Genomic DNA, 23,097 nt, shown 5'->3' with positions numbered 1-23,097 from the left:
GACCACTGGATTTAGATTTTCCAGCCTGTCTGTTGATAGGTCACCGCAGGCATACACAGTGCCATAACTTAGGGATAGTAAAGGCACAAAAAAAAAAAAAAAAAAAAAAAAAAAAAAAAAAACACACACCCCTCATGTTATACTAACCTCTATGCTGTTGGTTTTGCAGCAGCCCAGATCTTCTCAGATCACTTTACTGCTCCTGGCCCCTTCCTTCTATTGAGTTCCCCCTCAGCTCAGGTGCCCCCATAGAGCTGCTGGCTGAGTCAGAGCTCTGTGTATCCATTCAGACATGGGGCCTGACCTGGCCCTGCCCTCTTCCCTTGATTGGCTGACCGATTTGGGTTGTATTCAAGGCAAAATTTTATACTTGCATTTATGAAAAATTACTTGGTTTGCTATAACATTTTTGCAAATAAAAACAGTTTTCAAAAAGTCAAACAATTGGATAACAAGATAAAAAAAAGTTTATTAAAAAATAAATAAACCCCAAACACACACAAAGTTAATGAAAAAAAAAAAATATAGATTAGTTAAAACAATGCTAACAGTTCTCCATCTTGGGCATGTCAAGTGTGATCTCATCTAGGGTTGCCAGGAAAGATGGGCATGTGCTTGATGTATCTGAAAAAACAACCAAAAAAAAACACTTGAATTAATTTAGATCTAATTTTTTGCCGGTGAGAAGTGGATTACAATTCGCTTGGGATTAGACCCCAGATTTGTCAAGTTGGTAAAAGACCTTTCAATGGTCAGGCATAAAAGTGATTCAGCTACAGTGGTGGTTTACCAACTTCAAACCATTGTACGGTTATACCTGGCTGAGGTAAAACGAACACCACACTTCACTAAAGCCATATTACCAGAAAGCTAAAATAGGCATGTTGAACAAAAATCTTGCAAAAGTTGAAACTTCTTGATCGCATTCTCATGACCTACAGAATTCCTGTACCAAGCTCCAAATGCATTGTATAGCCAGGATATACACCAATCAGCCATGACACTATTGCTGTTAAGCAGGCAGGACTCCATGACACCAGACAAATACCAGACACCACCCAGGCATTTAGTTACATTGCATCATACATCCTGTTGTGTATTATATAGATTGTAGGGATCCATGTCTCCACCTAGTGGTATAAAACCCATACACTAATTAGAATGGTTATTGATGGATATTTATCCTGTTTTTTCCTATTGTAAATATATTCTTTGCTACTACAATATCAGTAATATGACTCATATCGATTTTGCAATGTCAGATATACCAGGTAGCAATATAAGCCATTAGCAATTTTTATAGTAGGCTTGACAAGAGGGATGTGCCCAAAACCTTGCCAACAGCAAGAACCTGTAGTTTCAGCCAAGAGCTCTTTTAGCAAAGAATACTGCATACAATCAGATGTGGGACCTCTCCTGCCTTTATCCAGTGCATTCACTTAATCTGTTACCCCCTACCACTGATCAGACATTAGGTTGTTGGAAATAAATTGGGACCATTACAAGGCGTTTCTGCAGAATTGGAAGAAAGTGAAGTCTAAGGAGTCTCAAATACAGTAAAAACCCCCACAAGTCTACAAAACAAAAAAAGTCTGGATGAAATTACAAAGAGGTGTATTGCAGTCAAAGTTGTTTAAACCAACCTGATTCCCAGGTAAAGGCTGGAATATCCATTGGAGCTGGCTCCTTGATTGATAATGCAAACTCATTTTCATACACAATAAGGGGAACTCCAGCAAGGTAGAGATGGCTCAGTTTGCTCCCTTGAGGAACATCAAATGTTTCAAACTCTAGGAAGAGAGAAAAAAAAAAAAATTAAAGTTACGTACCGGTAACGTCTTTTCCTGTAGTCTTTCAGGACAGCCACAATAGAGAGATAGTCTCCTCCCCTTCCTCTGGAAACACTGCGCCAGCCCATAAAATCTCTCCTCCCCTGCCAGACCTCGGTTCTTTCAAGAGTACCTCCGGCCGCTGGGGAGACACAAGAACACATTAATAACATACCAATCAATATCATTACCATATCGCGTTCTGGTCTTTAATAAGACCCCCCCAAGCTTAGGGTGGGTAACTAGGGCTGTCCTGAAAGACTACAGGAAAAGACGTTACCGGTACGTAACTTTAATTTTCCCTTTCCGTCATTTCAGGACAGCCACAATAGAGAGGATAATCGAGCACTTACCAATTAGGGTGGGACTACAGCTTGCAGAACTTTTCGCCCAAAAGACTGCTCACCTGCCGCCACCAGGTCCACTCTGTAATGTCTAACGAAAGTGGAGTAGCTGGACCATGTCGCTGCCTTGCATATTTGCTCTGGCGTTGCTCCAGCCTTCTCTGCCTGGGAAGTTGCCACTGCTCTGATGGAGTGTGCCTTTATGCCTCTAGGGACCTCCTTCCCTGCTAAGGAATATGCCTGCCCAATAGCTAATCTAAGCCACCTGGCAATCGTGCGTCGGGACGCTCTGAGACCCTTTCTGGCCCCAGAAAATAAAATAAATAGAGAATCAGACTTCCTTATTGTCTTAGTCATCTCTAGGTATTGTAAGATACACCTCCTTACATCTAAAAAATGAAATTTTAGTTCCCTTTCACCTGAAGGATTGGGACAAAACGAGGGTAGAACTATTTCCTGGCTTCTATGAAAGCCTGACGCCACCTTAGGCAAAAAGCTGGATCAGTCTTAAGGACTATCCTGTCTGGCAAAATAACACAAAAAGGAGGTCTAATTGATAACGCCTCAATTCGCTGACCCTCCTGGCAGTTGTTACTGCAACTAAAAATACTGTTTTTAGGGTAAGTTCCCTTTAACAGGCACTTGTCCAATGGCTCAAAAGGGACTTCCTGTAAGGCTCTGTAAAACCAGAGATAGGTCCCACCCGGGAAAGGGAGGACCCCTGGTAGGTCTCTGTCTTGACAGTGCCTTAAAGAATCTGACCACCCATGGATTGGTAGCCAGAGACTTCTCCAGGTAAGCACTGAGTGCTGAAACCTGACTTAAGGGTAGCTACCGATAAACCCTTGTCCGCTCCACACTGCAGGAAATTCCAACACAGCTACGGGGACTCTGCACCGAGAAGGAGTTTTCTATGCACCATTTGTTGAAAGGAGCCAGACCTTTTTGTAAATCTTACGGGTCCTCCTTTTCCTACTGTTGAGGAGGGTAGAGATCAAGCTCTCTGAAAACCCTTGGATCTTAATATACCCTCCTCAGTAGCCAGGCCGCTAATTTCCACCTGCTGCAACCTGTGGGCAGAGGACTGGACCCTGCGACAGAAGATCCTTTCGAGGTGGAAGGAAAAGGGGAGGTTCCGCTGCTAACTGACTGAGGATAGAAAACCTGCCCTTTTCGGCCAATGTGGAGCTACCAGAATAAGAGAGGTGCTCTCTAATTGAAACTTCCTCAGAACCGCCGGTAATAGTACCGGAGGAGGGAAGGCATAACATGTCCTGAAATGCCAATTCTGAGATAATGCGTCCACTCCCAGTGCTCCCTTCCCCTGCGTTTAGGGAGAAAAAACAGGGGTTTTCGCGTTGTCTTTTGAAGCGAAAAGATCCACTTCCGGGGGTCCCCATTTCTCGGATATGAGATTGAAAACCTCCCGGTTGAGGGCCCAATCTCCTTCCTTTAGACTCCTCCGGCTGAGAAAAAATGCGATTATATTCCTCTCCCCTCTCAGAAAAAACCGCTGAGAGTGAGAGAGTGTTGGACTCGGCCCAGCTTAGAATGTCTTCTGCTAGGGCCAGCAGACTTCCGCTCCTGGTGCCTCCCTGCTTGTTTATATAGGCCACGGTGGATGAGTTGTCCGACCGTACCTGTACATGGTGGCCCTGGAGTTCCTTTTTGAAGAATCTGAGGGCTAGGCCTACTGCCCTCAGCTCTTTCCAGTTGGAAGACCTCTGCAGCTCGTCGCCCTTCCATGTGCCCTGCGCTAGAAGGGATCCCAGATGTGCCCCCCAGCCCTTGCCACTTGCATCCGTGGTTAGGATCTGTGGGACTGGGATGAGCCACAGACGTCCCTGTGACAAGTTCACTTCCTTCCTCCACCACCAAAGAGATCTCTTTATTTGATGGGGAACCTGTACTAAGGTGTCTAGATCCCTCTGACTGTGGTCCCATACTCTTAGTACAAATGATTGTAGGGGGCGAAAATGTAATCCTGCCCACTGCACTGCTGGAAGAGTAGAAGTTAGAAGGCCTAATGTTGACATTATGGACCTCTTGGACACCAGATGGTTGCACTGGAGGGAGAGGACTGCTCTGTCCAGTTTTAGAATTTTTTCCCTTGGAAGAAAAACTCTCGAGAGCGTAGTGTCCAGCAGGTACCCCAGGTACACAATGCGCTGTGAGGGAATGAGACTGGACTTTTCTAAGTTCAGCAGCCACCCCAAACCTGTTAGAACCCTCTTGGTTAGATCGAGGTCTCTGATCAACTGTTCTGGGGATACTGCAAAAAGAAGCAGGTCGTCCAGATAGGCTATAACTGATACCCCCTGGAGTCGCAGGAAGGCCAACGCCTCTGCCAGTACCTTTGTGAATATGCGGGGCGAGGAGGATAGCCCGAAGGGCAGTGCTTGAAACTGCAGATGCAGTATTGTGCCCTGCAGGTCTACTGCTAAACGGAGGAACCTCTGGGAGGTTTCTGCGATAGGGACGTGTAAATATGCGTCTCTGAGATCCAGAGACACCATATAACAGTTGTGTGGTAGCAGGGCCCTGACCGTAAAGATTGACTCCATGCGGAACCTTTTGTAACAGATTGACCTGTTTAAGGGTTTTAAATTCAGAATCAGTCTGAATTTTCCCGAGGGCTTTTTCACCACAAATACGTGGGAATAGAACCCCTCTCCTTCCTGCCCCCTTGGTACTCTGTGAACTACGTTCTGAATCTCCAGTTCCTTCAGGGCGTCCACCAAAGCTTCGGCCCTTGCTGTGCAGCTGGGAAGCTTCGTAACAAGGAACCTTTGTTGAGAATTCCAAGAGATACCCCCTTCTTATGACCCCCAGGATGAATCGGTTGGGAGAGAGGGTCTCCCACTGTGGAAGGAAGGCCCCCAGTCTTCCTCCCACCGTCCCTAGAGAGTCATTGATCTTTACGGGCCTTCTCAGGAGGGCGAAAAATCGCCCCTCCTCTGCCCTTGCCTCTTTGGCCCCAAGTTTTCTTCCCTTGCTTGGGAGATTCCTTGCCTTTTTTCGGACGAAACCCCTTTCTCGTCTGAGCTGGGGCTTTCCTCTTAGGCGGAAAGGACTTCTTTTTGTCCGCCGTACGGTCTAAGACCGTCTCTAAACCAGGGCCAAAGAGTAGATCACCTGTCAGGGGTATCCCGCACAATTTGACCTTGGAGGCGGTGTCCCCCGGCCAAGTTTTCAGCCAGAGCGCTCTTCTGGCCGAATTCGCCAGCGCCGCTGATCTGGCCGACATACGGACTGACTCTGCTGAGGCGTCTGCAATGTATGCGATTCCTCGCAGAATCGTGGGGAACGAGGCTAGGATAGTCTCCTTGGCTGTGCCAGCTTCAATGTGCTCCTGAATCTGGAAAAGCCAGTGCTCTAAATTGCGGGCTACGACTGTAACAGCCATTTCTGGCTTTAAGTTACCCACAGTTGAGTCCCACGTCTTTTTTAGAAGTGAGTCTATCCTTTTGTCCATGACATCCGACAAAGCCCCCATATCCTCGAATGCCAGGTCTGTGTGTCTAGAGACCTGAGAGAAGGCGGCATCCAACTTGGGATTTTTATTCCAAATGGACGCTGGATCCTCTGAAAATGGAAATCTTCTCTTAAGGGAGCTAGAAAAGGGCTTCCTCTCAGGATCCTGCCACTCCTTGTTTCCACCAGCACTTCGTGTACTGGAAACACTTTTCTTTTTTGATCTCCCAAGCCCTTATACATACGGTCATGGAGAGATAGGGGTTTTTTATCCTCGTGTATCCCGAGGGTTGTATATATTGCCCCCAAGAGATCTTCCACCTCATCCAGGGACAATTTATACCTGGAGATTTTCCTGGACTCCCCATCCTGGTCCTCCCCTTCTGATTCCTCATGGGAATCAGACGTGCCACTGTCCGGTTGCCTCTGCTCCACCCCGGAAGGGCCTGCCATCTCCTCTGCCATAACTAAACTGGTAGATCTGGCAGGTGCAGAGCCCTGAGCATGAGGCGGGGTTGTGTCCTGCTGAATGGGTTTAGAGGGAAGCTTGAACGTCTCAAAAAAGGTTTTAAAAGATGAAAAGGTGGATGACAGCTCTTTCACAGAAGCTGCCAACCCAGACTGCTGTTCAGATTCCCTTTCCTTAACCAGGGAGTCTATGCACTCCTTACACAAAACTTTAGTCCATGCTTCCCCTAAACTGTCTCTACAAGAGGCACACTTCCTTTTAGAGACATGAGTGGACTTTGTTTTGTTTTTTCTGTAGATTTCTGAAAATACATACAAAAAAACCATATTACTTCCAGCAAGTTTAAGTGGAAACAACCCTGGGGGTGTACCAGATCCATCTTAAGGGAACTGCGCTCACCCCCCCACCCCCTGACCACCCAGGGGGACTGCCCTCCCTCTAAGTAAGGAACCATACAAGAGGGAGAGCAAACCTTAGATAGAGAGGACCCCTCCCCAGGGAACTCTTACCTTTGGAAGGCTGGAGACAGCGTCCGAATGAGCTGCAGCATCTGCCTCAGACATGACTGCAGGTGGTTGCCTGTGTAGAGTCTCACACTGTGTACATGTGAAGCGACTCACTCCAGCCTGAGCCCGGCCCCCTATCAGCCCCGCGACCCGGAACCGGAAGTCGCGGTTCAAAGGGAAAGCGTCCGCCCCCCCCGCCGGAAATGACGTCACCCGTCGTCCGGCCCGCTGGTTCCAAATTTGCGGCCTGTATGGATACAGGGGAGAGCGGACTGTCTCCATGCTGCGGCCCTGTGGACGCGATAGGGGTCCCCCACGACCTGATGCCGCGCTCAGCAAGGAAGGGGTGGCTTCAGCTGCGGTATGTACCGCCACTCTTCATCCTGGAAGCCCCTGCTTCCCTAGGGATGATTTTCTTAGAAAGAGGCCACAGTCTCCCTGACTGCACCCGGCCTGGTTCCTCTGCACAGTGTCTCCCCACCGGAGGAAACACTAATAACTGAGGTCTGGCAGGGGAGGAGAGATTTTATGGGCTGGCGCAGTGTTTCCAGAGGAAGGGGAGGAGACTATCTCTCTATTGTGGCTGTCCTGAAATGACGGAAAGGGAAAAATTAAAATATATACATATACATATACATACACACTTGCTAGGAAACCTTCCATGGCCATTACCGATCAAGCAGCTTGTGCTTTGCATTACTGAAGTTAAATAGCATTTACTTGGCAAGACAACAGTTCAGCCACATAGTTATGTCAGTTGCAGTCTCAAGCATTAAAATGCAATTGTAGAGAAACTGTCACCAGTCATTTCAGTTTCATACAATTTGTTTAACTTCTGCATGCCATTTACCTATGAAGTGCCTTTTGTAGACCAAGAACCTGAGAACGCTGGAGGCCACCATCTTGAATGTGATGTCAGCATCCAAGCTCAGCGATCACTCAGGTGACAATACTAGTCTTTCTACCCTGGCAAAAAAGTATGTGGGAGGCAAGGGCGTAGAGGAGCTGAATTGGCACAAAGCCAATACAGCTCACAGAACAGGGCTATGCTAGGAAATGGACTTGAAGTGGTTGAGTTCAGCACTTTTGCAAGTGAATGAGAGAACCATTTATAAGAAAATTCTGGCGACAACCTTTAACCACTTGCTGACCAGCCGCCATCATACTGCAGCAGGTCAGCACAATACCATGAATAGTTGTAGCTGTACATCGGCTCCTTTAAGCAGGCGCACACCAGCTGCATTGCAGGGGTGCCGATGCTTGTGGCTGGCCGGGCACGAGAGGCAGAACAGGGACATGTGTAAACACACAAATCCCTGTTCTGAGGCAGATTGAGAGTTCCTAATAGCTAGGACCCAAGATCTGTCATCTCCTATAGTCAGTTCCCTCCCCGCACAGTTAAAAATAATAATAATTTATTATTATCTAACCTGAAGGAAAAAAAGGGGATATTATAGCAAATATTGTGTTTCCAAAGTTGTTGCCCTTTGTTTCTAGCAAAACACCATTTGACGTGCTCTAGGAATGCCTGCTCCTGGGACCTTTCAAAAAGAATCCAAAAGACTCCGATCACACAACTTACAGGAATAGCTCTTGGGGGATGACCACTAGCCAAAACCCAGTTCATTCATTTTATAAAATCATGTATTGTATGGAAGTGGAAGCACATAGAACCTCACAACAGGTAGGTGGATCACAATAGTCAATGAGATCAGTTGTATGGAGACCTTAAGCGCATCTACTGCAGAGAACAGAATCCACCTGGTTTTCCTGGAATGATTTTAGGTTACACAAGAAAACAGTGAAAGATGAAGGCCAGACTGTCACTCCTACAAAACCACCATCACCTAACAAGAGAAAGCACAGGATGTACAAGCCAACACCCCATTCAAGATGGGGGACAGATGAATACATCTGCAAGACCTAATAGGCGGATAGATGTGCATCTCTCCTATATACTGTTCATGTCATCAAACAGATTGGACAAACCCACTGAACTTTTCTGCAATCAAAACAAGCAGACCGGAATGGACATGGCTGTCCATATAACTGGAGTTGTACCCACAAGCCTATGGTAGCATTAGATGGAAGTGGGTTTTCCAAGTATCTAGCTGATTTCCCACACTTAATCCATTCCATGTATGCTTTCCCATTTGCTAAAATAAATCCAGGAGAACTGTCCAAACCCTCTATGTGGTACCCCAAGGCTGCCCACTCTTGCTTAAGATCACTAAAAACATCCCACCATTTTGTTTCCTCCAACCCCAGGGCACACGTGCCAAACCCTAGTGCATTATAGAGGAATTTGGGACCTTTTCAGGTTTAAAGTTAACCCAGCCAAAAGTGGTCCAATGATTAAACACAGAAACCGGATCCGTTTCAAAAATGATTCGGTCATTGTGAATTTTGAGGAAAGGCTCTGACAGCCTGGAGTTCTATCCTATGTGCTGTAGTCACGAGGAAGACAGTTTTAGCGTCAGCAAGTGGAAAGATGTTTCTCGTAGAGGCTCAAAGGGGCTTTTGATGATCCCCTTAGTACCACCGACAAATCCCATGTGGGACATTTGTCTTGGGTGATCCATACTTAGCCAACACTTTGCAAAAAACAATCAAATTGGTCTTCGTGTACTGTCCATTCTAGATACACTGAAAACGCTGCTACTGGACCTTCAGCATACTAAGCACTAGACCTTTATCAGCACCCTGCTGTAGGAACTCTAGAATAGTCAGTGTAGCCATCTTTTTGCTATTTTCAGTGCACCAGCTTTTAATTTTTTTTTTCTGTAGATTGCCATACTGTTAGGCTTCCTGGCTCTCAGAAGTGTAGCCACCACTTTATCTGAGAGTGCTTTCGATCTCAGGGTGTCTTCCTCAGTAACCAGGCTGCCCATTTGAAGCCTTCTTGCTTTAGGCCTGTTAGGGAGCCCCAACACATCAGGTCATCCCTGCAAGGAAGTAGCCAAGAAACCACCCCCTTCTTTCCTTCCCCATCTTCCTGCTCCGAATCAGAGCTGTTGGCTATTTTGCCAACCATGTCGCTACTCGCTTGTTCCTTCATTGTCTGCCACCCTGGGACAGCGGATCATGGTGAGGAGCTTCAAGGGAGAACTTAAAGTCTCAGGACAGCACCTAGAGAGTGCAGCCACACCCACTTCCCAGGAAACACTACAGTCATTTCTTTAGAGCTTGGACACTTCCACCATTGCCTCAGTTCTGTTGGAACTAGACAATGTTGGTAGCAAACTCTTGGGATCTGTGACAAAAAAAAAAAAAAAAAAAAAAAGTACAGGATGCAACGAATACAGAGCTACAGTGTTTTCTATACATTGACAAGAGTTAGGATATGGAAAGCCTTTGGGAAGGAAAACATTCAGTGGTGTACACTGTAGCATACAAGCAGTTTAGAAAATATGACAAGCAAGCCTGAAACCCCCCCCCCCCCCCCCAGTAAACACTTGCCTTCAGGATGGTATGGCAGACACTTCTCGATCTCAGGGTAGCTTTGTCCGCTTGACTTGATGCAGGCTTCAGACATCTGAAATAGAATATTTAACCATTTATTAAAGGCAGCAGCCAATACAGGTTAGATTGAGCCCAGCCTACCCCTTTTACAGACTTACCGGAGCTGTGGGCAGCGGCAATTGTGTCTGCCCCCTGGGCTGACAAAGGTGTGAGGGGAAGACCCCTCACCCATCTCATTGACACTGCAGGGCGGAAGCGACATCAGAACATCACTTCTGCCCATAGCTCAAAAAAAAAAAAAAAAAAAAAAAAAAAAAAAGCCAATTTTATTTTTTATTGCATTTTAGTGTAAATGAGATCTGAGGTCTTTGACCCCAGATCTCATATTTAAGAGGTCCTGTCATGCCTTTTTCTATTACAAGGGATGTAATAGGAATAAAAGGGACTAAAAATTTAAGTGTCTCTCTATATTATAGCAAAAAAATAACGCATTTTTCAAAATTGCTGCTCTTTTGTCTATAGCGCAAACAATAAAAACCGCAGAGGTGATCACATACACCAAAAGAAGGCTCTATTTTTGGGGGGGGGGGGGGGGGGGGGGGTGGAAGTTGATTTTGTTGGGAGCCACATCGCACAATTGTCAGTTAAAGCAATGCAGTGCCGAATTTCAAAAAGTGCTAGTCTTTGGCCAGTCAAACGGTCTGGGGCTGAAGCGGTTAATTTACTCCCTATTTAATTTTCCTGCTTTTTTGTTCAAGTCTATTTTATAAACCATAAAAAAAAAAAAAAAAAAAAAAAACAGATTGTTATATTGCAACAAAAAACAGACGATTGAGAATCGGATGCTCTGCAACAATTTAAGAATAGTTGGATTGCCAGAGAAAGTGGAGGGGTTTAATCTAGGGGACTTTATAGCAAAGTGGTTGAAAGACATGTTCCCAGATATGGAGGCACCAGCAACATTTGCAGTTGAGAGGGCGCCTGCAACAACGCCAAAACCAGGGTCCCCCCACCCAGACCTTTGCTAGCATGCATGTTGAACTGCAGAGAGCAAGACAAAAAAGGAGAGATTCACTGAAAATAGCAAAGCGTCAATATTTCCAGATTTTTCTTTAGAAGTTAAGAAAGCAAAGAGCAACGTTTGAGATAAAAAGAAGGCTGAGAGAAGCAGGAATTGAATACTCTATGGCATATCCAGCATGTTTGAGAGTGGAGAAAGGGGGAAAGACTTTTAGTACACCGGAACAAGCTAGAGCATGGATGCAGACTATTAAACCTAGATAAACTTTCAGATAAAGACACTACCGAGAGGACCAATTCATATTGGAAGTGGGGGGGGGGGGGGGGGGGGTAGGTAAAAGTTTGTTTTTGCTGTGAAGGGCATGGATAGATTTTTCCGGGTCAAGGAAGAAAACATGAGTAATCAGTGCACTTTCTTCCATGGAATGAGAGAGGTTTGGGTACACAATTAAAACAAACACAGGTCTTTACTGAAATTAGCAAGGTACAAGCTAAAATAATTTGCATCCAAGAGACACATTTAGTTAAAGACTTGATCTTTTGAAAAAGCCCTGGATTCAATGGTCAAGTCATTCATGCCATACAACTTTTTCAAGGGGGGGGGTTCCCTTATTGTGCATCAGGGTAAAGGATCCAGAGGGGAGATATGTTTTTCTATTTGCCCTGGTGCATTCAATGCCATTTGTCATTATGGGTATTAGAGGTCGACCGATATGGGTTTTTCTCTGGCCGATGCCGATTGTTTTGGGCCGATATATTTGGCCGATTTTTTTTTTTTCCTTTTTTTTCCCCCTTCATCTCATAAAAGCTAACAGTTAGACCCCTTTCACACTGGGGCGTTTTTCAGGTGCTTTTGGGCTAAAAATAGCGCCTGTAAAACGGCTCCCCTGCAGTCTCAGTGTGATATCCCGAGTGCTTTCACACTGAGGCGATGCGCTGGCAGGATGTAAAAAAAAAGTCCTGCAAACGGCATCTTTGGAGCGGTGTATACCGCTGCTCCACCACTCCTGCCCATTGAAATGAATGCGCACCGCTACCAAAGCGCCTGCAAAGCGTTTTGGCAGCGGCGCATTTAACCCCTTCCTCGGCCGCTAGCTGGGTTATAAGCGCCCCGCTAAAACTAGCAGCGTTTTACCATCAACGCATGCCGCTTCAGTGTGAAAGCAGCCTTAATACAGAAATTCTCATTTAAACATTAAACAAAACAAACCTGCAATCAGTTCACTTGTATGTATAATTAAAAAAAAACAAAAAAAAAAAAAAATATATATCTTAAATAATAAATACACAAAAACAGGTAATCAAAACTTTTGGACGAAAAAAAAAAAAATGGGCTAACTTTACTGCTTAGGTTTTTTTTTTTAATTCATTACTGTATTTTTTTTTTTTAAATTGCGTTTGAAAGATCGCTGCGCAAATACCGTGTGACATAAAATATTGCAACAATCACCATTTTATTCCCTAGGGTCTCTGCTGAAAATATATATAATGTTTGGGGGTTCTAAGTGATTTTCTAGCAGAAAATACAGGATTTTTACTTGTAAGCAACAAGTGTCAGAAAAGATTTAGTCTTTAAATGGTTAAACTGAGAGCTCCTACACATGGAGTTCAGTCTATTGATAAAAAGAACCTGAAAGATACAATGTATCTTATCAGACTTGGCAGGCTGCCCAGTGGAGGAGAGAATCCTCTCCACAGATAACCTTAGGAAACTTGCATTAACTTCTATTACAGAAGTCATTTGCAAGTCACAGCTGAAGTTATAGTCAGCTTTTTTATCAGCACAATCAGGAGAGGGAGATCTCCCAACCTGCTACAATGAAACTATTAAAAGAGGCAATGATATTTATGTCAGAATATCCAGACGCATGTTATATGTACGGAAGATTTTAATATGTGGTTAAATCCAAAATTGGATAGGTTTGGAAAAAACATTCAAAAGGGGAATGGTGGGGTCTAATGCCCCGTACACACGATCCGAAAATCGTACGTAAAATGCCGCATTCGAAACGATCGTACGATAATCGGATCGTTAGTACAGAGCTTTCGAGAGCCGATCAGGACAGTTCATCCGATATTATTCTATCGGACATGCACGGAAATTTTTTCCGTACGATGCCAGATCGTACGATTTTCGTTTAATCGGTACAGCTATCGTTCGAAAATGCAATACAAATGCATTGCAACACATGACATCGCTTCCGAATTTTTATTCTGTCGTACGGGAATTTTCGGGACTTTAGTAAACTCATCAGATTCGATGTGAGATTAGCATGCAAACAAAAACGGACGATCATTCGTCCGATATTCGGATCGTGTGTATGGGGCTTAAGTCCTTGGAAAGGTTTGCAAATTAAGTTGGATGGTTTGACCTATGGAGGATTAGAAATCCAGACCACAAGAAATATTCTTGGCATGCACCAGGGAGGGGTGTCTAGAATCGACCTGGCGATGGGAAATGCAAAGATACTCCCGATGGTGCAATCTGTTAAATATATGTCTAGAGGGGTGTCTGATCACTCTGGGTCGGTCTTTGAGTTAAAAATGGGCTCTAGGAGTCAATACCATTGGTTGACCCAGATTGGACCAAAATGATAGAATACCAGACGGTAATGTTTTTGGAAGCCTACGGGGGAGAGAAAAATGGAAGGGGTGCTCTGGGATACCTTTAAGGCCTATCTATCTATCTATCTATCTATCTATCTATCTATCTATCTATCTATCTATCTATCTATCTATCTATCTATCTATCTATCTATCTATCTATCTATCTATCTATCTATCTATCTATCTATCTATCTATCTATCTATCTATCTATCTATCTATCTATCTATCTACTAATAGTAGACAGGAAGAATTGGCAGAGATGCGCACACACAGAAGCTGAGTTTGTAAACAACCCCTTGAATATAAGTCAGATAAAGTGGGCAGGATTAGCACATCAGTATAAAAATCAAATATCAGTTAATGCCAAACATAAGTGGTTCCAGCAGAAACCAAAAAAAAAAAAAAAAAATTGAGCAAGGACATCATTTAAAATAGGATTCTAACCTATTAGCTAAAACAGAGAGCATCATTTGTGATCTCAGAAGTGAGGAATGAGAAGGGGGAAATGGTGAAAACAGCAGAAGAGATACTTATGAGTTTCCAAAGATACTATGTCAATATGTATTCTTCAACATGGACTTGCAATGGAGAAGAGCTAGAGAAATATCTAGAGGACCTAGATATCCTTAAACTAACAGTAACAAAAAGGGTTGGAGAAAGATTGGAGGAAGGGGAAGTGTGAGAGGCTATTTTTTCTATGGGTAAGGGTACATTTCCAGCAGTATACCATCCGCTCGAGGACCGGATGGTATACTGCTGGAAATGTACCAGCCCTGACTAAGATGTATGAGAGCATTTTCTCAGGGAGAGATGCCCCAGTCCATGTATGAAGCAACAGTAATATTAATACCAAAACCAGAAAAGGATAGATCCGATTGTGCGTCATAAAGACCAATTTCTTTGCTGAATATCGATTACAAGATATTGGAAAAAAATACTTGCAAAAAGGTTTAATGGAGTAATCCTATCAATTGTGTCGGAAGATCAAACAGGATTTATGCCTGGGAAATCTACCTCAATAAATATTAGAAGAACCCAACTTATTGTACAGCTGAGTTTTTTTCTGGAGACAAGTGCCTTGGCATTGTTGGATACAGCCAAGGCATTTGATTCCATAGAATGGGAGTTTCTACAAAAATAGTGCTGAGGAAAAAAAAAAAAAAAAAAAAAAAAAAAAAAAAAAAAAAAAAAAGTGGTTTTGGGGAAAAATTTAGGAAATGGGCAGGATTATATAAGCAACCATGCTCAAATTTATTAATAAATGGATTATCACCTACAATAAAATTATATAGGGGGGGAAGACAGGGCTGCCCAATGTCCCCTCAACTATTTGCCCTTGCAATCGAAGCATTGGTAAATAGATTTAGACAGACAATCTAAAAGATATTAAATTGGGGGAAAAGGTTGAGCACATAGGGTTATATGTGGATGACATATTGTATATGGAGGATGTGCACACCTCCATGAGAGAGGCAATGAATAAAATAGAAAGATATGGGATATTTTCAGGGTTGACGATTAATTGGCAGAAATCTGCTTTGATGCTGCATGGACCAGGTAATGGCAGAAGACCCCAGACCCCACTAAAAATAGTTGATACATTCAAATATTTAGGAGTATATATTACCCTGGATCATGCCGACTCTATAAAAGCTAATATCCTTCCTGTGGCAGAATATATTAAGAAAAAACTGGCAATATGGGTAAAATTACCAATATCAATGGCAGGAAGCATACAGCTAATAAAGTCAATAGTGCTTCCTAAGTGCCTGTATGTGTTTACACACTCGCTGGTAAAAATACCAAAAAAAAGGATATTTAAAAAGAGTTAAATTCTCAGATGACTAGGTTTATTTGGGCATATGGTAGATGTAACTTAACACGCTACAGAGACCCAAAACAGCAGCAGGGTTGGCGCTCCCAGATTTAGATTATCTGGCAGGGCAACTGAAACGCTTAAGTAAACCGGAACAAAAAAAAAAAAAAAAAAAAAAGTGTGACAGGATACGCAGACATCCCACCAGAAACTGTCTTATGGCATAACCTGACATTTGAGCATTTGGAAAAATTTGAGGGAAGTAAATTTTGGAAACAGAATAAGGTAACAAGCATTGGTCAACTGTATGATAAAAATATGTTGTCCTATGAAAAATATATATATTACACACGCAAACAGTTTTATAGCCATTTGCAGTTAAGGCAGGTATTACAGGTACTGTTTAGAAGTAAGGAATTAAAAATATCTAAATACACCCTTAATAGGTATTTTGAGATCACAGGGACCAAAGGGATTGGTATCCAAATTATACTCACACCTGTTACAGAATAAAATAAGAGGGGAACCGCTGGGAGTAAGAGATAAATGGCAGATAGCTGTTCCAGATATGAATGATCAGGAATGGGATGAAGTCTGCTCCTCCCACTTGAAAGTATGCCCAGCAATGAATAAGATAATTCAATTAAACATAATACATCAGACCTATTTGGCTCCAAATAGGTTATATAAAATGGGGAGGATGGCTACACCTGAGTGCACAAGATGTGGGCAGGGAGGAGCAGATTTCCTCCATGTGATGTGGTATTGTGACAATATAGGGAGGTACTGGCAGCAGGTGGTCAGAAAACTGGAAAAAGTTAAATAGATCTGTCACAGGTACGATTGAACTTTGTTTGCTGGGAGTATTGGAAGAGAAGGGTGAGAACAGACACTAGGACGTTTTTGCGGGAAGCGTTATTTTTGGCAAGAAAACAAATAGTAGAGAAATGGATTCAGCCAGACCCACCGACATTAAATCAATGGTAAGAGCAGTAAATCAGATCCTACCTTATGAGAAGATATTGTATGAACAAAGGGGAAATGTGCAGAGATATGAAAATATATGGGCAAAGTGGAATAGATCCTATTTAACAATGGATATGGGAATGCCTGAAAATAGAACATAAGTGACTAAGTGGTTGAGTGAGAATGAAAGGAATTAGAGAGATTGGTAGTAGAATGAGAAAAATTTGGGGATTTATATAGTAAAGAAATAAAATGTAAAGATATGTAAACTAACATGTATAGAAAATGTGTAAAAGTTTTTTTTTCCCCCCCTTCAAACACACACAATAGTGGTCCACCACAATCTAAATGATTTGACGCCATAGATCTGCTCCCAAGCTCAAACCAGCTACACTAGTCTTCAGCCAAGTGGAGAGAGGGGGGGGGGGGGGGGGGGAAAGAAAAACAAAACAAAAAACAGAAACACCCCACACCTCTTCTAGAGGCACTGACATGTATGGGCAGTGAACTGAGCTGTATGTATGAGATGTAAACAATGCATTCTGTATGCAGGCCAACTAATCAGCTGAAAAACCTAAGTCAATGAAGCCAGTTGACAGCCATTTTTATAATCAATAAAGTCAATGCCCTATATTTAACACAGCAAATTTGCATACCATTGCAACATACATATGCAGGAGACACACGTTTTGCATGTGCGCCATAACAATCCTGCAAGATATTGCACTTTAGAACAAGTCATTAGTGCCTTCAGGAAACAAAAAGTGCTATTTTTGCATGCCAGTGAGAAACTGCCCAACAGCAGTCACCAACACAAAGACTATACCAAACACATGGCAAGGCGTCATATGCCTTTATGTCCAAGTCTGTTGCAGCCCAGTCATAATGGCTAGGCTATGATTAGACTGCAAGATCTGAACTTGCCCTAAAGGCAGAATTACAAGTCACTTTTAGTTGCTCATCTGCCTATAGGGGTACACAGACCCCTTATGTTGCCATTCAGTGCACACATTGAACATTTTTACGCCGTGCACTTGCAAAAACCATCTCAACCCAACATGGCACCAAAATCCTGAGGTAGAATCTCCCAAAACTGAAATATAGTATATACTGCATAGTAACTAGTCAGTTGTCATCTCATCTGAGAGAGAAGCCAATTAGGTGCCCTGCACAACTGCTCCAGTCTTGGAAATTCTGTGTGACTAGACCTAGTGATTTGCTGTACCCAATGGTCAAATGACCCCTTAACTAAAACTCAGTGGAGCATTGAAAGCACTGACAAGGCAACAGACTCAAACTTCCTTGGAGGGGGGGGGGGGGTGAAAAAGAAGAAGTGCGGTCAGGTGAACACAAGATCTTTGCCATTTTGTCCCTGTTCTTCTGCATCCTTGAAAATTGAGACTATTACAGATTATAAAATCAGTTTACCTTCTGAGGTAAATCCAGTGCATCAGAGGTAGCCAGGAAAGATGGTAGTGTGTCTGCAATATCTGGGGAAAAAAAAAAAAAAAAAAAAAGTTACTTGTATAATTCAGGTTTCAGACACCTAGATACAATGTGAAAGTATTAACCTTCAGTATGAGATTTAAAAATTTGGACAAATGGTACAACTACTTAAATTTGGAGAGCTGCCAACCAAACACTTTGTGCCCCACCCTCTTCAGTCATCTACACTGCCACTCTGCCCTGATACTCCAAGTGAAGCACCACCCAGGACAAGATCTACTTCCTGGTTCCCCTTGATTAATGCATGTCACAGCTGTAGAGGTGACCCAACACAGGATGACCCCACAACTGCATTGTCTAATGGAGGAGTGCAACACGATCAGTTGCAGAAAACACAAGCATAGCAGTACATCAGGGAGGGCAGGTTCAGCAGCAGGAATGGTTTAAAAACACTGAGGCAGCAAGCCCAATGCCACACATACTCCTGTCATGGGCACTAGGCCATCATGGCACACCATCTTGCTGCAGAGGGTCCATTGCCATGAACCTGTATAGCACCCTACCAGACAATAGATCATTGCACAGGGTTTCTTACAGGATCTGGGTACAATCATCTTAGCAATTACAGCTGTAGACATGGATCCTTAAAGGCAAAGCATGCTGAGCTGCACAGCACCAGCCAATCACACCCCTTGAAGCCTTTCTGGAATGGTTGAGGTTATGCCGACTTGTGTGTCCAATCACTTTGTAGGTGCTGCACAACCTGCACAGCTCTTTCCCCAGTTACCATCTTCCCTGGTCCTTCTTTGCTCTAGAAAAATGTATGTAGTGGAGGAACATGGGGCGGCACAGTGGCGCAGTGGGTAGCACTCTCGCCTAGCAGTAAGAAGGGTCGCTGGTTCGAATCCCGACCACGACACTACCTGCCTGGAGTTTGCATGTTCTCCCTGTGTCTGCGTGGGTTTCCTCCGGGTACTCCGGTTTCCTCCCACACTCCAAAGACATGCTGGTAGGTTAACTGGATCCTGTCTAAATCGGCCCTAGTATAGGTATGAATGTGAGTTAGGGACCTTAGATTGTAAGCTCCTTGAGGGTATAGGGACTGATGTGAATGTATAATATATATATGTAAAGCGCTGTGTAAATTGACGGCGCTATATAAGTACCTGAAATAAATAATAAATAAACATGGGGGGGGGGGGGGCGGCGAATTAAGGTCAGCTCAGTCTGCTGGGAATGCCACCGCATTTAAATGTCCATTGTCTGTCAAGTTTTGACAGCAGATTCTGAGACTTAGACGTGTTCATTCTTGCTCCCTTCTGAAAGTTAATCCTCCATGCCCAGTGACATGAGCAAGTCACATTTTAGAAACCAACCTGACTCCCAGCTAAAGACTGGAAAATCCATTGGAGCTGGCTCCTGGATCAATGCATCAAACTTTGCAGCTTCTTTTTCATGCACAAACAGGGGGACTCCAGCAAGGTAGAAATGGCTCAGTTTGTGCTCTTGTGGGACATCAAAGGTTTCAAAATCTAGGGGGGGGGGGGGGGGGGGGAAAAAAAAAAAAAAAAAAAAAAAATTTAAAGCCATACACATGACAGCTTCTTTGCCCAACTACTGATCCAAGTACCTAGTGTTCCTCATTACAGGCCAAGACAGGACTTACTTGCAGTATTACGGAATTTACAAAGTCACTGGTGTCTAGCTTCCTTATAGGCAAGAATCAGGTCAAACCAGTACGAGTCAGTCCTAATCTGTTCAAGTTAGGACCAAACTTTTAACTAGAACCCCACTCAAAACTAAACAGAACAAGCAATTTGGCAAGTCAAGGGGTAAGCCTGAAAAAAACAACTTCTGCAAGAAAACAAAAATAAAAGCCAACAAAATCTTACCTGCAGGATCATAAGGAACACACTTTTCAATCTTAGGGTAGCTCTGTCTGCTAGGCTTGATGCATGCTTCAGAAGCCTGGAAATTAAACAGTTTAACATAGGTAGTTTTAAACTAAAGACCCTTTTAGTGTGCAATCTAAATTTCCAGGCAGCAGTAATAACCTACAGTGTTCTAACCCTTTACCCACCATTCAAAAAAAAAAAAAAAAAAAAAAAAGACAGTGTAAATGTGGGAGTCAATTTATCTGGGCACCTAAAGCATGCTTAGGTGGTGCACTGAGTTGAACATGTGCAGTGCTGGAGGATGCACCTTTATGCATAAGGAATATAAAGCCATTGATTTCATTGGCAATCTAGTTTTGTCGTCAGCCAAGCATGAAAAAAAAAAAAAAAAAAAAAAATATAGGCAACCAATAATGCAGGCCTGACCTGTTAGCCTGAGAGATTGTCAATGCACAGTCATTTAGAGGCAGAAAAAACCCCCACCCACATAATCTTCTGGCCAGTGGAATGAGTGTCCACCCGAGCACTTGAAGTGCTTATATGTTTTGCAAATTGCAGCTTTGGGAGCATTGTTATGCTGCCTTTTCACCCCCTGGAGCAAAGGTGTACACGGGAGAGAAAGACCTGTGCATGACCGCCCCCCCCCCCCCCCCAAATCTTAGGGGGGCTAGCAAATTGGCAGTAATGCTTAGATGTCAAGAGTATGTTGGTAATTACTCAGGCACAATGCTGTCTGGTTCTCCTTTCTGGATGCTTTGATACAGGAATCAAAGTCCTGCCTCTACCCTCCCCAGAGACTAATGTCAAGATGGCAAGGCTGTATTGGGGGAGCTGCATGAGATCACAGAAATGTCAATTAGTCCTTTCCTCAGCTTTAAGGTATAAAGACAAGCCAAAAACCATACAATATATGGAAAGGGTCACTGCTTTTAAAGTGATAAAGTATTTTTTTTTTTAGTTAAACATGATACTTAACTGCTCTGTACAGTGGTTTTGCACAGAGCAGCTCTGAACCTCCTTATCAGGTGCTCCTGGCACCTCCCCCTGTTGAGTACCCCTACAGCAACCAGCTTGCTATGGGGGCATCTGAGCTGCAGTTCCCCCATGTCCATCCAGACATGGAGCCACAACCCGGCTCTGCCCCCTTTCTCTCCTCACTGGCTCACTGACAGCAGGAGCCAATGGCACCGCGCTGCTGTTTTAACCAAGGACAGTCAGGTCTCTCCTGCAACATAGCAGGATAGAGATAGTCTCAGGTAAGTATTAGGGTGGCTGCTGCACACTTATCTTAATGCATAGAATGCATTAAGACAAGGCTTTTGCCTTTACAACCACTTTAAGGTGCAAGTGCACAGCTCAGACAAGCTACACCCACTATTACAGCGATTTAAAAAAATTTCCATGGTAATCATTTGAAAGGTTAGAGCCTCTTGCCATGCCTATGGTACCATTAGATTCAGTCTGGTAATGAAAAGCAGTGCTAGATCTCCAGTGGGCACAGGCAGCCTGACATAAGGTCTAGCAAGTTTTGACTTGTGTTAAGACTGGTCACTGCTCAGACTAGTACCTGCTTAGTAACTGGTGCAGAATTCTTCACGCCAAGTGCTCCTTTCTTCTGTGGAACTGCAGAGTTGACATTTCCCAGAGCTTTTCTTGGCTTCACCACAGTGCCAGAGCTGCCAAACACTTTCCCTGGATGACTTTTCAAAAGTGTTTTTCCTTTAAAAAAGAAAAAAAAATAAACATTTTCACTCTGCTACAAATTATGGACCATATGCATTTCTGCTGTTGGTTTATTTGGGGGGGGGGGGACAACTCATTACTGATGTATTGCCACTTTTGCAACTAAACCCACCAAAGATCTGCTTTGAGAAACATTGAAATGCAGCAATGAACTAGCTAAAAAAAAAATGCAACATTCTCAGAAATTACAGCTGGAAACTGAGCACAAGTCAAACACTCACCAGGGATTGCTGATTTTAGGCGATCCTTGGACAAGGTAGAAGCAACATCTCCATTCTCTTGGTCAATGAAAATTACAGTTGCCATGCTTCACTTTAGTCAAAACTGTAAAGTAGTAATTACAAGACACTGGGGTAAAGAGTTAAATAAGGGCTAATAAAATACAGTAACACTTGAGGTAAATCAGATGTGAAAGAGCAAGTCTAAGAATTTTGCGAAAATCCCGAATGCGGGGTTTGTTCAATGTAGTGGTAATTACTGCATTATTTAATGTGGCAATTTATGCCATTGAGCAGGTTGCCAAGTAGCAGGCCAGGAAGCCGGCCGTTATGTCCTTAACCGGTTCCCGACCGGCGCAACGCCGATGCAAGTCAGCAGAATGGCACGGCTGGGCAAATAGGCGTACCTGTAAACAGCATCTCCCCGTTCTGCCTAGTGACAAGTGTCACTGATCTCTACTCCCTGTCATCGGGAGCTGTGATCAGAGTAGAAACACTGCTAGCCCATCCCCCTACAGTTAGTAATTACTCCCCTAGGACACACTTAACCCCTCCCCCTAGTGGTTAACCCCTTTACTGCCAGTGTCATTTACACTGTAATCAGTGCATTTTTAATCGCACTGATCACTGTATAAAAGGACAATGGTCCCAAAAATGTCCGCCATAACGTCGCAGTCTAAAAAAATTTTTTTTTTTTTTTTGTAATAAAAATGCCATAACCCTATCCCCTATTTAGTAAACACTAACTCTTGCGCAAACCAATCAATAAATGCTTATTGCGATTTTTTTTTACCAAAATATGTAGAAGAATACGTATCGGCCTAAACTGAGGAAAAAAAATTTATATATATATATAATTTTTTTGGGGGATATTATAGCAAAATGTAAAAAAAAAGTGGTTCTCAAAATTGTCGCTCTCATTTTGTTTATAGCGCAAAAAAGGCGATCAAATACCACCAAAAGAAAGAGCCACGTCGCACGACCACGCAATTGTCAGTTAAAGCGATGTAGTGCCAAATCGCAAAAAACGCTCTGGTCAAGAAGGGGGTAAAATCTTCCAGGGCTGAAGCGGTTAACAAGTGATGACTCATCAGCTGTCAGCGGGTTCCCTGAAAGCATAAAAAAAAAAAAGTGTGAGTGTGTGATGTAGTGCTCCGCTCCTGACAGCAATCTGCAAGACACAGGGCCACCTGGTGATACACCTGGCCACCCAGCAACCACTGTATGTTGGGTTGGTGACATCAAAAGTACATACTGACCATCATGTGCAGCCCTTTGGTGATGTCAAGGGCCATATTGGA

General features: G+C 43.5%; 1 protein-coding gene across 2 annotated transcripts in view; it reads right to left on the bottom strand.

Annotated features, from left to right (window-relative positions):
• Positions 1-439: 439 nt before the first annotated feature.
• LOC141132463 (securin-like) overlaps positions 440-23,097 on the bottom strand; it is a 30,438-nt gene continuing 7,780 nt past the window's right edge. Inside the window, exons 2-9 of one of the 2 annotated variants that reach the window (XM_073620858.1) lie at positions 21,800-21,902; positions 21,403-21,554; positions 19,833-19,908; positions 19,317-19,472; positions 17,923-17,984; positions 10,082-10,157; positions 1,644-1,790; positions 440-624 (exon numbers count right to left, since the gene is read on the bottom strand). In XM_073620858.1, the coding sequence (XP_073476959.1) occupies positions 545-624; positions 1,644-1,790; positions 10,082-10,157; positions 17,923-17,984; positions 19,317-19,472; positions 19,833-19,908; positions 21,403-21,554; positions 21,800-21,884 (834 nt within the window). In that variant the 5' untranslated portion in view covers positions 21,885-21,902 and the 3' untranslated portion in view covers positions 440-544. The remainder of the gene's footprint in view (positions 625-1,643; positions 1,791-10,081; positions 10,158-17,922; positions 17,985-19,316; positions 19,473-19,832; positions 19,909-21,402; positions 21,555-21,799; positions 21,903-23,097) is intronic. The other variant, XM_073620859.1, reaches the window with a different exon arrangement.

Source organism: Aquarana catesbeiana, linkage group LG03, assembly GCF_042186555.1.
Source record: "Aquarana catesbeiana isolate 2022-GZ linkage group LG03, ASM4218655v1, whole genome shotgun sequence".
Taxonomy (NCBI): Eukaryota; Metazoa; Chordata; class Amphibia; order Anura; family Ranidae; genus Aquarana; species Aquarana catesbeiana.
This window is presented reverse-complemented; position numbering and strand designations above follow the sequence as displayed.